Source organism: Rhinolophus ferrumequinum, chromosome 11 (assembly GCF_004115265.2).
Source record: "Rhinolophus ferrumequinum isolate MPI-CBG mRhiFer1 chromosome 11, mRhiFer1_v1.p, whole genome shotgun sequence".
NCBI classification, from domain to species: domain Eukaryota; kingdom Metazoa; phylum Chordata; class Mammalia; order Chiroptera; family Rhinolophidae; genus Rhinolophus; species Rhinolophus ferrumequinum.
Window position 1 is genome coordinate 58,662,344 of NC_046294.1, and position 13,572 is coordinate 58,675,915.

The window sequence follows — 13,572 nt, forward strand, 5'->3', positions numbered from 1 at the left end:
TAGACCAAATGAGTAGATGCCTGTAAGAGTAACAAAGACTGGCTAATAATTTTAAAGTGTATATCTATTAGGTTGGTGCAAAAGTAATTGTGGTTTAAAAGGTTACAAATAATTGCAAAAACCACAATTACTTTTGCACCAACCTAATATTATTTTCAAGTATCAGAGAGATAGTTTTACTTTCAAATTCTGGTCCTTTAGAGCCTCATTTCCAAAACATGGCTATGCATCAGAAACATAAGGCAAGTTAGTTAAAAATGAGATAATTTTGACATCTTCTAAGGAATTCAGATCCAGTAACTCTTGGGTAGAGTGAGAAATAAGTGCTTCAGTGATTTTTGATGTGATATTTGGAAACCATTTCTGAAGTGGAATTGTTTTATTGTGTAGATACCAAATAATGGTTTGTATTAATTATATATATAACATATATTATGTATTAGATAGATAGATAGATAGATAGATAGATAGATAGATAGATAGATAGATAGATAGATAGATATCAGGGGTGTCAAAAAATGTATACAGGTGAACACTTTGGTCAGCATTGCTCAAGCAGTAGTTCACTGTAATCAGAAGTGTCTGGACACTGATGGTAACCACTTTGAGCACCTCTTGTAATTGCAGAAGTCAAACGTGACTTGTATTCATCTTTTGTTTTTCGTATATATTGAGTATTACAATTTTAATATAGATTTTTTTCTTTCTTAAAATGTGTATACATGTTTTTGGTACTGTGTGTGTGTGTGTGTGTGTGTGTGTGTGTGTGTGTGTATCAATTCCAGCTGTGATGGACTACTAGCTGGATCACACCAACCCTCATACTGGGAATAAAAAACTGATTAAAAATCTACTTGAAGGCGGTAAAGAATTACTGAGATACACACGACTCAAATGAACAATACATTGGAGTCTGACATTTTTCCTTGTTTTCCACTCTGAGGCTTTAGCTGATTTTATATAGTGCCAAACTGTGAGAATAAAAAGCCTAGCAGAAAGAGACTAAGAAGCTGAGCAGGGCTTTTGGCAGTCTCACCGGGCTGAGGAAACAAAAACTGGAGTCCATGGCCAGCTCAGGAGGAATGGCCTCAGATAATACTCTAGAGTGGTTCTCACAGTACGGTCCCCAGGCCAGCAGCATCAGCAACGCCTGGGGACTTGTCAGAAACACATATTCTTGAGCCCAGACCTTACTGAACCAGAAACCTTGGGAACAGGGCCCAGAAATCTGTGTTTGAGTAATTCCTTCAGGTGAACTGGATACACGCTAAAATTTGAGAACTACTTTCTGTAAGCTTTCAGTTGGAAACTGCAGCCTAAGAACATGGGCAGACTAGATCAGACCACATAAAACCAGAACCCCAGTGTCTAGTCAGTTCATTCCCAGACTAGATTAAGGTGGTGCCCCTACCCTGTGTGTAAGAAGCAAAAATAAACCATCTCAAATGATCCCTAGAATTTTTCATATGCGATGTTCGGCATGAATAACAAACGAAGAGGCATACCAGGACAAAGGACCAAATGACCAAAACAAGATGAAAAATTTTAGGTAAGAGAGACTCACAAATGTTTAAGATATTGGAGTTTTCAGATGCACACTTTAAATAACTTTGTTTACTGTATTCATAAAGATCCTGTTAAGATGGAGAATTTTAGCAGAGATCTGGACTTTATAAAAAAAGGAGCAAATGAAAATATAAACCTGAAAACTGTAACAATTGAGAACTTGTAAATAGGTATAACAGCAGATTAGAAAATTATTGAACTGAAAGATTGATTAGCAAAAAATAGCCACCTTGAAGCATAGAGAGGGAAAAAATAAAGGAAAAGTAAATACAGAAATGAGCATAAGAGATATGTGGGACAGAGTGAAGAGAAAGAATGATCCCACACTATAGATAAGCATTCTGAATGAAAATGCAATTTACAGTAGCTTTCTCCTGTACACTAGGTCCCCAACCAACCAACCAACCAAGCAACCCCAAAGCTCTGAACTTACCTTCCGCTTCAGAGGGTACCACTTCAATTGTTTATTCTGTTTGTTGTCCCAGTCCCAAGTTTCCAAATCAAGTTCTACTTCCCCCAGAAAACTATTGCGTTTAAATGTATCCCGATGCCATACAGACAGGTTCAGCTTCTGTGTCTTTAAGATTTCCTTTTCAATTTTATACTGCAGTTCAAAGAAGGAAATTAAAGTGAATAATATTATTTTATGCCAAAGTTATAATAACATAGAGATGAAGAGAAAAGTCATCTGTGTAGATCAGATTTCCTCATCTGTTAGGTTTCAAGTCTCAAGAATATTGCAAAGTCATCTTATTCTAAGCGTCTTCTTTCAAAGAGCTAAAATCCATCTTTCACAAAAGCGGATTTTCTTTGCCCCTCTGGAAAAAGCAAACCATGGCTCAAATATCATAGCTGGTAATAGCTTTCTGAAAACAAAAGCCAATTATTCATTTTTTTTTACTGGATGTTTTTAGTTCTAAGTAGGTATAACATACATCAAATGCAATCTGAAAATACAAATGAAGTTTAATCCAATGGTCTGTTTTCTACCACAGGACAAAGTCTATTTTTTAATAGACTTTATTTTTTAGAGGAGTTTTAGATTCACAGCAAAACTGAGTGGAAAGTACAGAGTTTCCATACAGCTCCTGCCCCCATATACACACAATCTCTCCCACTATTGATATCCTGCAAAAACAAGGTGTTTTTCAAGAAAAGATACTTGATTTTTCCTGCTTTATATGGTCAAGCAGAAAATATTTGGCATCCGAACAATTTCATCTCAAATGCAGTCAGTCCTTGATTATATGTAATCATGGAAGGGATTATAGTACTTCGAATCTAAAAATAATTTCTATCTGGCTTTATGATGTACTACTTGGATATCCATTTTGGTTGTAGCAGACTTGCTTTTCTTTGAATTTACCATTTAAATTATCTGGCTTTTCCTGAGTATAGGGTTGAAGTAGCTGACCTAGAAATAGCTAGGGTGCTGTGGTGTATCATACTCAAACTGCCATTAAAACTTGTTACAGAAAATTCACCCCTGGATGACTGAGAGTTAATTTAACTCTACCTCTTTACTCGGAGTATAACCAAATACTTGGACAGAATTTTCAGAAAGCGGGAATGAACAACACTTTTTCTATTTGTAGTTTCACATTATCTGTTCCTCATCACTTCGGCAGCATGATGCAGTTTGGGGGAAGAAAAGAATATGGGTATTTGAGCCAGGGATGTTTTCCATTTATCTGTCCTTCCAATAAACATTTTCTGGGGTACCTGTCCCAGACACTGTACTAAGAGTCAACATTTATTAAGTGTTTAATGTACACGAATTCCTTCATGTATATTTAATGTCCACAACTACTGTTGCAGGTAAGTAGGCACGACTGTTATCTCCCCTTTGCAGATGTGCGGACAGGTTAAGTCATTTACCCAAGAACACACAGTTTATGAACAACACAGAGTTGGTCCCAGCCCTCAGAGAACTCACAATTTAATGGCAAAGCCGACAAACCAGTAAAGTGCTGAGTGCTAATATAGTCTATTATAAAACAAGTAGACGGAGGCAGCAGACAGCAGGGGAACTGAGGGGTTCAAGACAGCCTCTCATAGGATGAGGCATTTAAGGCTGCAGGAGGTAGTTCAGGATAGAATGGGCGGGAAATACTCCATCCTAAAGGGACAGAGAGTCCCAGCGGTGTGAGAAAATGTAGTTCTTCCAAGGAGCAGAACAAAATCACAGCGACCTGAGCAGTGACTACCAGTGTGAAAAGATGAGGCTGGAGCTCAGGTTGTGACGGCCCTGGTGTGCAAGTGAAGGATGGACTGGATCCTGATATAATGGGCACCCTCAAGGATGTTAAGTGGAGAAGTAACGATCAGAATTACGCTTTTAGAAGACCGTTTTCGTTGCAATGCTCAATGGTACCAGCTGTGTATCCTTGAGCAAATCATCCTATTTCTCTAAGCTTCTTTTGCTTCACCTGTCGGATGCCGATAATACCTGCTTTGGCCGGGTATGTAAGGAATGAATGAGATAGCGCAGGCAACATTTATGGTGTATCATCTAATACAAAGCAGATTTTCCAAAAATGTTTATTCCTTTCCTTCTCCTCTCTTGGTGACTGACACTTTCTATTGGATACTACTCAAGAAGATGTGGCTATTTAAACACATAGGTCACTATCTAGGATTTTCCTAAAGAGTTCATAGATACCCGCAATATCTCGTTATACACAGGATTCAAAGTTTTCTTCACTACGAGTGTTTTCTTCTTGCCCATTTTGCCCTTGTCTGGTAACAGGTAAGTCTTTACATATCTAAAAAGAGAATTGAACAGACAAGAAAGTCAGAGAAAGCTGAAGTGATATTTCCACTTCTACTTTTAACAATGCATTAAAAATTGACAGAAATAATTATTTCATAATAATGAGAAAAGCAGTAAGTAATAAATATCCTCACCAACACCTTTGTACTTAAAAGTTTAAAGTGATTTCAGTGGAATTGACAATTTTATATTGCTTTGAAAATTTTCAGAACTCTTTTCATTTGTCCTTATCTATTAAGGGCGTGTGGGGGTTAGGAAGACAACAGACCTCAGAGTGCTTAATTCTATCGGCTTGTTTCCTATGAAGAAAGGCTTTGCAGAATTTTTTTTAAAAAGTTTTTGTTACTGTCTTTTGAAAAACAATGTCAGCACACACCTAATCAAACCATATGCAATGTAAAAAAATATATATATTGAGCCCACTTATTTTTATAATAAAAGCAAAAATAATTGGGCTTATGCTAGCAAAATAATTAAGAATCAGACTTCTGCATAGGGATAAGTGGTAACACCATTTAACTTTTGCAAAAAACCTGAAATGCAATTAAACCTATGAGTTCAAAGATGAATTGTTAATTCCGCCTAAAGTTCTTCTGTAGAGTATAATTTAAATATGGAAATTACTTCATTCTAGAATTTGAGCTATTTCTGCACCACTGAACAGTATGAAGTATGTGCCACATGTCCCTAATTTTAGAGAAAGATTCAGAGTGTCGTGGAAAGAGCCTGGGATTCGAGCCCTCATTCTTCATTTTGCTGCTGACTGTCAGAATTTATGTAACAGGCTGCTTAGTTTCTGTGGCCCTTGTTTCCTTATCTCTAAAAAAGAAGGAACTGGACAAGATGACCTCAAAAGCCCCTTCCAACTTGAAACATTTTCTGCCTCTCTGACATGTTTTGTGATTTGATCATTTTGGTATATGAATACATACAGTAAATAAAACAGCATTTCCCCACAACTTTTCCTTTCACATTCCTTTTAACACAGTCACACCCATGCCCTCCCTTCACTTGCTTTCTGTCCTCCCCAATTCCTACAAGATTAAGAGTAACTAAGAGACAACAGTGACCCCAAACTGTACTTACGGGTCTGAACGCTGTTTTTTAGCATCTGCTGCTGCTAAGTCTTTACACTGGGCCACAAAGATATGCAGCTCCTTCAGTGAGTCCACGTAGTCAACGGCGAACTGAATGTTTCCTTTCACTTCCAGATTGCCAAAGTCTCCACTGTAAACGCTCATCACACTGCCACTGACCTGAAAGCATCAGAAACATGCAGCGCTCATCTCTGTCTCGTTCTTGAACCCAACACAAGGATCATGGATATAAATCAAACCTTGCTTGCCATTATTTCTCTAGTTTGCATATAAAAGCAATTAATTTAATATGGCTTAAAGACACAGCAACACAGACAACCTGACATGACATACATAGCCCAACTAGTGTTTTAAAAAAATTGCCCCTAAAACACATAGATGAAAAGTTATTTAGATGCTGGCTCGTTTCATAGCAGGGTGATTTTACGGTAAGGGGTATTCAGAATTCCATTTTTAGGCATGCTTAGTATTTAAAGTGTTAAAGAAAGGAGATGTGAGAAGCCCCAGGCACACAAATCACAGTGACACATTGCTCGATCCAATTTCCAAGGCACTAAAAAGGAATTTTACTATGTTACCCATCCACTGAATCTAGGAAAATGCTTACTGAGCCATAAGCTTTTAGAGGTCAGGAGGGGTAGAAAGTGGATGATTGATGAAGGGAGTTTAAAGTCTTCCCAAGACCATACATTAGATTGTTAGCAGCAGAAATTCAATTTAAATAGATCCTTAAAAAAAAAAGTTTGAGAAATGTGAAGCTACCGTGTTTCCCCCAAAATAAGACCTAGTCAGACAATCAGCTCTAATGCATCTTTTGTAGCAAAAATTAATATGACCCAGTATTATATTATATTATATTATACTATACTATATTATATTATATTATTATTACATAAGACCGGTCTTATAGTAAAATAAGACAGGGTATTATATTATATATTATATTATATTATATTATATTATATTATATTATATTATATTATATTATATTATTATAAGACCTGGTCTTATATTATAGTAAAATAAGACCAAGTCTTATATTAATTTTTGCTCCAAAAGACGCATTAGAGCTGATTGTCTAGCTAGGTCATATTTTCAGGGAAACACGGTAGTTAGAATTTAAGCACAGCTTTATCATTTGTTGAGCATACCTCGGCCACATACCTGGAGAGATATGTACATGCACATGTGTATGTATATTAGAGAAATATTTGGATTAGTGTATGTAGATATATTTACATATATACAGAGGGTGCCAAAAAAATGTATACACATTTTAAGAAAGGAAAAGAAACTGTATTAAAATCGTAATAATATATACCAATAACAAAAGATGACCAATAACAAAAGATACCAATAACAAAAACAAGTCACGTTTGACTTCTGCAATTACAAAAGGTGCTCAAAGTGGTTACCATCAGTGTAATTTTAATAGGTTTTTTTTCCTTTCTTAAAGTGTGTATATATATATTTTTGGCACCCTCTGTATATTTCTACACACATACTACATGCACATACAACTACCTCACTTTAAGAAAGAAGTTCTACATAAAGTCAAATTCTCTAAATCAAATGTGAGCGACCACATTGAAAGAACTTTTGTTTTAAAACCCTGTTCAGAATCTTTCTATAAGGCACAGAATCACCTCTCCTATTCTTTATGGGATTCAGCACTTGTCTCCATCAAGCTTGCTAAGAGAGTCACAATTCAGTACCTGCCAACAGTATATAAAAGCCTCTCTGATATAAGTGGACTTTATAATAGATACCCATTTCTTGCACAGAAAAATTTAGTGGTTCATTTTGTTGGAAATTCAGGTTTATTTTTGAAGTGCTTACATCCCAAAAACCAAATTGATTTATAACGGGTATGAACTCTTTGATGCTTAAAAAAAGAAAGAAAAAGGAAGATGCAGTTAGCCAGAAGCTCATGGTGGTTTAGAAGTAAAAGCTTGTGCCGTTGGAATCTGAGAAACACAACAGGAGGCCATTTTACAGTAGCAGGAGCATGGCAGAGCAAGGTTCACGCAAGCGGTGCGATATTAACATGGAGCCTTTGTTTACATACAGAAGACAGGGACGTCATGCCAGAGGAGCTGCTAAGATTGGTTAAAGAGCTTGGGCTCTTCTTATGTCTGCTGAGCTGGTAACTGCTTTCTGATGTTGTATCTGTTTCTCTGTCATCACTCTACAAAACATCATATAATATACACAAGATTTAAATGCAGAATGAGTCAAGATCAGAATCTCTGTTTAAAGAAAATATTTTGGTATCCCACTGATCTATGATATTTCCCAAGGCCAAAGGACACAAGTGCTAATTGCCATGGAATGGGATTCAGGGTGGGGTGCGTGGTCTGCCTTGGACCTCACTGAAGGAGGAGAGCAGCGCTTAGCTACCAAAGTAACAGAGTAATTTTTTTTTTTTCACCTACAAGGTAGTCCCAAGATGCTACAAAAGACAGCATGACTGCGAGCTTTCTTATTCTTTCTTAATATGACATATTTATGTTTCTTGGAGAACTTTACTGATATATATGAGAAATTAGCTTTACCCAGACAATAAAATGTCTAAGTTTTAGTGTCAAACCATAAAATGTCATGCTTCATTTCTCTCATTATTAACATAGCTCTAACTTTAACATCGTGCTAACTGAAAATCAAATCTTTTACTTACGACACTATTAAAGTAGGAAAAATAAATGCTAGTCTGATCTGTTTTAACCAAAAGTTACATATTTAAAAAAATTTAAATCACCTCATATGAATTTCTATAGCGCTACTGTGCTTATCTGTTTGTTGCTATAGGGGAAGTATATTAAATTATACATTCTACCCGCATTAAGAGTTTAACACATTTGTGGAAAAAAAAATAGTGACAAAGTGCTTATTTTATATATGTCTCAGGAAATATTTACCCGGGTCAAGAAAGATAAATAGCAACAATAAGTATTATATTTAGATCTAAAGTTTATTAAATGGCAGCTTTAAAACATCATGGTTCAGAAGGAGCTCCTTTGGAGGTTAGAGAGTTTACGAAGCAGTTCATGGCTCCTGGGGTGAGGGAAACACCTTCATGGCAGAGGAGTTAGTTCATGCCGACATATTCCAGGGCCATGCAATTATGTATCAATATAACAGATGCCAATTCTAGTGCAGATTAAGAAAGGAGTTAAAGAAAAACAAAATCGATGACTTATAAGAATGAGAAAAGAATACTCAAGGATTAAAAAAAAAAATTCCAAGTCTTTCTAAAGTCTCTGTTGTCCCACTTTCCCCCACATGCTTGCAGCCGATTTCCTTCTATTACGGCATGTACTACATTCTACCTAGTATATCAGATCATTAGTTAATTGTTGGAAGGTCTTGTTGACCTGTAACACTGGTTTTCACACAGTTGGCACTCAACACGTCACTGATGCTAAGTCTCAAAGGGAAAATGGACAAAGGAGCGAGGCCTGATTTCATCTCCACTTTCTTTAGTATCCTGTCCAACCCCATGTACTTTGAAAGGGAAAATGATACAGCTTAATTTGACATCTCTGATGCACAAACTCAAATGATTTGGACTGTTGTATGGAACTGAGACAGCAGGTTAAAACTGAAGGGAGGAGAAAATAAAAAAAAAAAAAAACAGGCAGGAACTGGCATTATTTGCCTCTCGGATTATTATACGGTCCATTCACATGACCCTCCAAGATCAAAGCATATTACAAAGGTATAAGAGTATAGAAACTCCACGAGGTGCCCACGGTTGGCCTCCAACTAATGAGTCAGTTTTAAAGAATGAGTGCTTCTTTCCAAAGGAACCTTAATGTGGGCTCTTAAGCCCATGCAAGAGCTGATTGTTTGCAGTTACCGTTCATCTAAGGCCCAAGAATGGTGCCCAGAAGATGGTAGAGGAGGGGTATAATGTATGTGTTGTCCAAAGCTTTCTTCATATTCCATCTATGGAGAGAGTGCTTGAGGAGGAAGCTTTTTATTTCACCATCAAAAAATCAGACCCGATCTGCAAATAGTAATAGCTAACACTTACTGGGTACTCACTATGTATCAGGCACCATGCTATGTGTTTTCTCCACATTAGCTCGCTCAGTCCTCACAACCTAAGGAGGTAGGTACTAGGAAACCAGATCTCAGGGATGTTAAGGAACTTGTCCGTGATCACACAGCAAATCAGCAGCATAGTCAGGACTAGGAATGTCTGCTGCCAAAGCTCAGACTCCTAACTGCCTGGTTGCAAGAACATGGAATCTTAGTTAAGTCAAAGGACCTGAGTGACAGTACTAGAGCTGCTTTTTAGCAGCTGTTGGATTTTGGGAAAGTTACTTGACTTCTCTGAGGCCCTTTCTTCTTTTATAAAATGGAGAAAACAGTACTTAACCACATTGAGTTAGTGAGAGTTAGATAACAGAATGAATATGAAGTGCCTGGTACTATAAAGTACTCAGTGAGTGGTAGGTAATAGTCTTGTTCTTACTTGAGACAGTACGCATAGAGACAGTAACAGTACGGGAGTCAGATGTGGGCTTTGGTCCTGGTTCTACCTCTTTCTAGCTGAGCGAGGTTACTTCACCTCTCTTAGTCTCAGTTTCCTCATCTGTAATATCTGGGGATCGTGAGGGAGCCCACCTCCCAGGGCTGCAGGAGGATTAAATGAGATAATGTATATAAAGTGCCTACACCCAGTAGACATCCTTAAAGTTTGCTATATCATTGTTCATTATTTTAACAAATGCTTTCAAGCTAGTCACGCTACCTAGACTAAGCTTCCAGAAATCAACTCTGCTCTAAACGAGGAGTCGTTAGTTCATGCCAACATATTTCTGCCTGGATTTCTTACTTTGTACCCACTTTGAAACAAAAGTCACATTCCCAAATCTATGCAATTTGACTTCACTACCAGAAAGAGTTACCGTTTGAGTCAAATGAGACATACTTTGCCTTGTTCCAGGACCAACAACACTACCTCTATTGATATGAAAGGCAAGGGTCAGTCCTGCTGACCTCTTTGGTCTCTGCCATGGCTGAATACAAACACACCAACCTTGGCATAGCAAATCCACCTCTTTCGTTCCATTTTTCTGAAGGTACAAAAGACAAACTTGCCTCATCTTGGAGAAATGCAGGAACAGACTTGCTCATCCTTTTGAGTTTGTCGGGGTGGGAAAACTGATTATCAGGCTGTGAAGGCACTGTGGAAACTAAATAGCAGCATTTTCGTTCAAAATTATCCATATAATTGTCAGACACACATAAGGCATAAGTTGAAAACACACTTTTCTTTCATCTATGAACAGAGATGTTTTTGTAAAAAGGTTAAAGGCACAGTAATTCACATGCACGTAAGGTAAGCAACATGCAGTTTATAAAAGATATAGGGAAAACTAGCAAGGAGTTGAACCAAATAGAGAATAAAAATTAATTTAAAAACCATTCATTTTTATTGAACTGGAGCTGGATTTGAATTATAGTAAAATGTGCTGCCTATGTAATTAGGTTTTAACTTATTTTTTCACATCAGAATTTTGAACCACGAGATCTGTTAACTTATTGATTCATCTCCTTGAGATATATTTTAACATGCTGCAGGCTGAAAAACTATTTCATCACACAGCAAGGATCTTTGTACACAACTCAATCACAAATGTGTCCTGGCTACTGAGTGTCTAAGAGGAGGTTTGTGTCCTGGCTACTGAGTGTCTAAGAGGAGGTTTGTGTCCTGGCTACTGAGTGTCTAAGAGGAGGTTTGTTTATTTAGTGATTGTGGGGATTACTTTTCTGACAATGTTGCTCACTCAGAATTATGAAAGGTTACAATTTCAAAATGAATTACTTTATAGACATTGAAATTATTTAGATACCTGTCAACTCAGAGAATTTTCAATAGAGGTACCTAAGGCCAAGTTTAAATGATTCGAGTTAGGATACTCTAAGAATTTAACATGAAAATGCAGCAGATGGTTTCTTTCTGATACAGTAAGAATATGTGCGGAAGTCATACTGTGTTTCCCTGAAAATTAAGACCTGGTCTTATATTAATTTTTGCTCCAAAAGACGCATTAGGGCTTATGTTCAGGGGATGTCATCCTGAAAAATCATGCTAGGGCTTATTTTCCAGTTAGGTCTTATTTTCAGGGAAACACAGTAATAAGATGATGAATTCTATTCCTAATTTGTATAACTCTATTTAGAACACTATTTTCTTCTTTGTCTAAGAATCACAATGTCTAAGCTTTTCTTGTAGTGATAGCTTTTATACTGAGTTCATATTTTTCAAGGCACTTTAGAACAGTGCCTGGCCCATATAAGTAGGCTCTATATATGTATTTGCTAAACAACAACAAAATAATATTATGATAGAGGGGCAGCCAGATGGCTCTGTTGGTGAAAGTGCGAGCTCTGAACAACAGGGTTGCTCGTTTGATTCCCACATGGGCCAGTGAGCTGCGCCCTCCACAACTAGACTGAAGACAATGAGCTGCCGCTGAGCTTCCGAAGGGGCAGCCAGATGGCTCAGTTGGTTAGAGTGCGAGCTCTTAGCAACAGGGTTGGCATGGGATGGTGGGCTGCGCCCCCTGCAACTAAGATTGAAAATGGTGCTGCGCCTCCCACAACTAGATTGAAGGACAATGACTTGGAGCTGAGGGACCCTGGAGAAACACAATGTTCCCCAATATCTGCCCCCCCAAAAAATATATTATAATAGAGATGCCTTAAATTATCTTTTCAATGTGAAACAAATATATTGACTTTGCTTTATCCCTGAAAGAGATGCTAAGAAAACATAAAAATCAAATTAAATTCCTATATGTAACTCAAAAGGCTCAAATTCAGCCCTGAGCATTAGGTAAAGTCATCTTTAGTTAAATGAAACCTAATGAAGGAAAACTGAAAACTGAAATACACATATTAAATATTTGCTAATTCACATAGTTCTCACCTAGCCTTAGGCTCACAAATGTATCAAAATACATTTATACATTTATGGTGTATCACAAGATGGTACCCACCTTAATCACTTCCTCTGTGTGTGTGTGTGTGTGTGTGTGTGTGTGTGTGTGTGTATTTGAGTGACTTATACAGAAGCAGTGTAAGATTAGGTCCCATGAGGGCACAGGATAGCCCAATGAATATGCAAAAACTTTTTATCACAACACTGTTCCTTATTATTTTCAAAGTATATCCACTACTCAACTGTTTTACATTTATTGGCCTTTAGTTATTTATGTTTTGGTCATATATTTCATTTTTTCAGTTAATCATTTAAACATTTTAAAAAATTCTTTCAATTACAGTTGACAGTCAATATTATATTAGTTTCAAGAATATAGATCATGTATTTCATTTTGTCCTGTGGTAAGAATACACTCTTCACTAGAGAAAAGGAATAATCTCAGCCCAGGCATTGAATTATCTTAGAAAACATTATAAAAAAGAGAGAAATTAATTATCCAGAATTCACTACATGATTATTCTATCTGCCTTGACCAATAACTAAGCTAATCAGGAGGTCACAAATGAAGATGCAGATATATTGGATGGATGAATGGATAGACAAACAGACAGACAGATAAATATCTATGCCTGTGTTTTGTTTTCACTCCTCAGACTAAATATTGAACAAAACAGCAAGATAAAATAAGATGCCCCAATTTAAGTATTTGCCAGTTCCAAAGCAACCGAAAAAGTCCCTTTTACCCACCACCCCTCCGAGGGACAGCAGTCTTATTTTCTCTGCCGCAGCAGGACAAAGAACACACACCAAGGGCTGAAGCCTGGATTGTCTTTTTTCCTAGGTAGCTCTTAAGAATTGGTTAGGTCATGTGCCAAAGCAGAGCAACTTCATCTCTGGCAGGGGGACCTCACGAGGGCACTTTCAGATTTCAGACTAGCTGTCACTGCTTTCTAGCATTGGCACTTTGCTTCTCCATCTAATGGCTCCTCATTTAAGCTGCTCTTGTCATGAAGACCTATCAGCACATCCGAAGACAGGGGAAACTGTTGTTAAAAATCCCGTGGACGCCTAAGGGCAAGCATGTGTATCATTTTCTTCATATCTCCAGCGCCTAGGATTATGAAACTGACTGAAATCTGGAAGCTCGGAAGACACACACGCATACCTGCATGCTTTGC

At 37.3% G+C, this 13,572-nt stretch overlaps 1 protein-coding gene across 16 annotated transcripts in view; it reads right to left on the reverse strand.

Moving 5' to 3' along the window:
• SYTL2 (synaptotagmin like 2) overlaps window positions 1-13,572 on the reverse strand; it is a 104,317-nt gene that overhangs the window by 7,129 nt on the left and 83,616 nt on the right. For 10 of the 16 annotated variants that reach the window (XM_033120204.1, XM_033120199.1, XM_033120203.1 and 7 more), the window contains 5 exons: window positions 10,546-10,640; window positions 7,505-7,624; window positions 5,426-5,595; window positions 4,229-4,331; window positions 2,000-2,170 (listed from right to left, as the gene is read on the reverse strand). In XM_033120204.1, the coding sequence (XP_032976095.1) occupies window positions 2,000-2,170; window positions 4,229-4,331; window positions 5,426-5,595; window positions 7,505-7,624; window positions 10,546-10,640 (659 nt within the window). Of the gene's footprint in view, window positions 1-1,999; window positions 2,171-4,228; window positions 4,332-5,425; window positions 5,596-7,504; window positions 7,625-10,545; window positions 10,641-13,572 lie in introns of those variants that run through there. The other 6 variants (XM_033120205.1, XM_033120201.1, XM_033120200.1 and 3 more) reach the window with 4 other exon arrangements.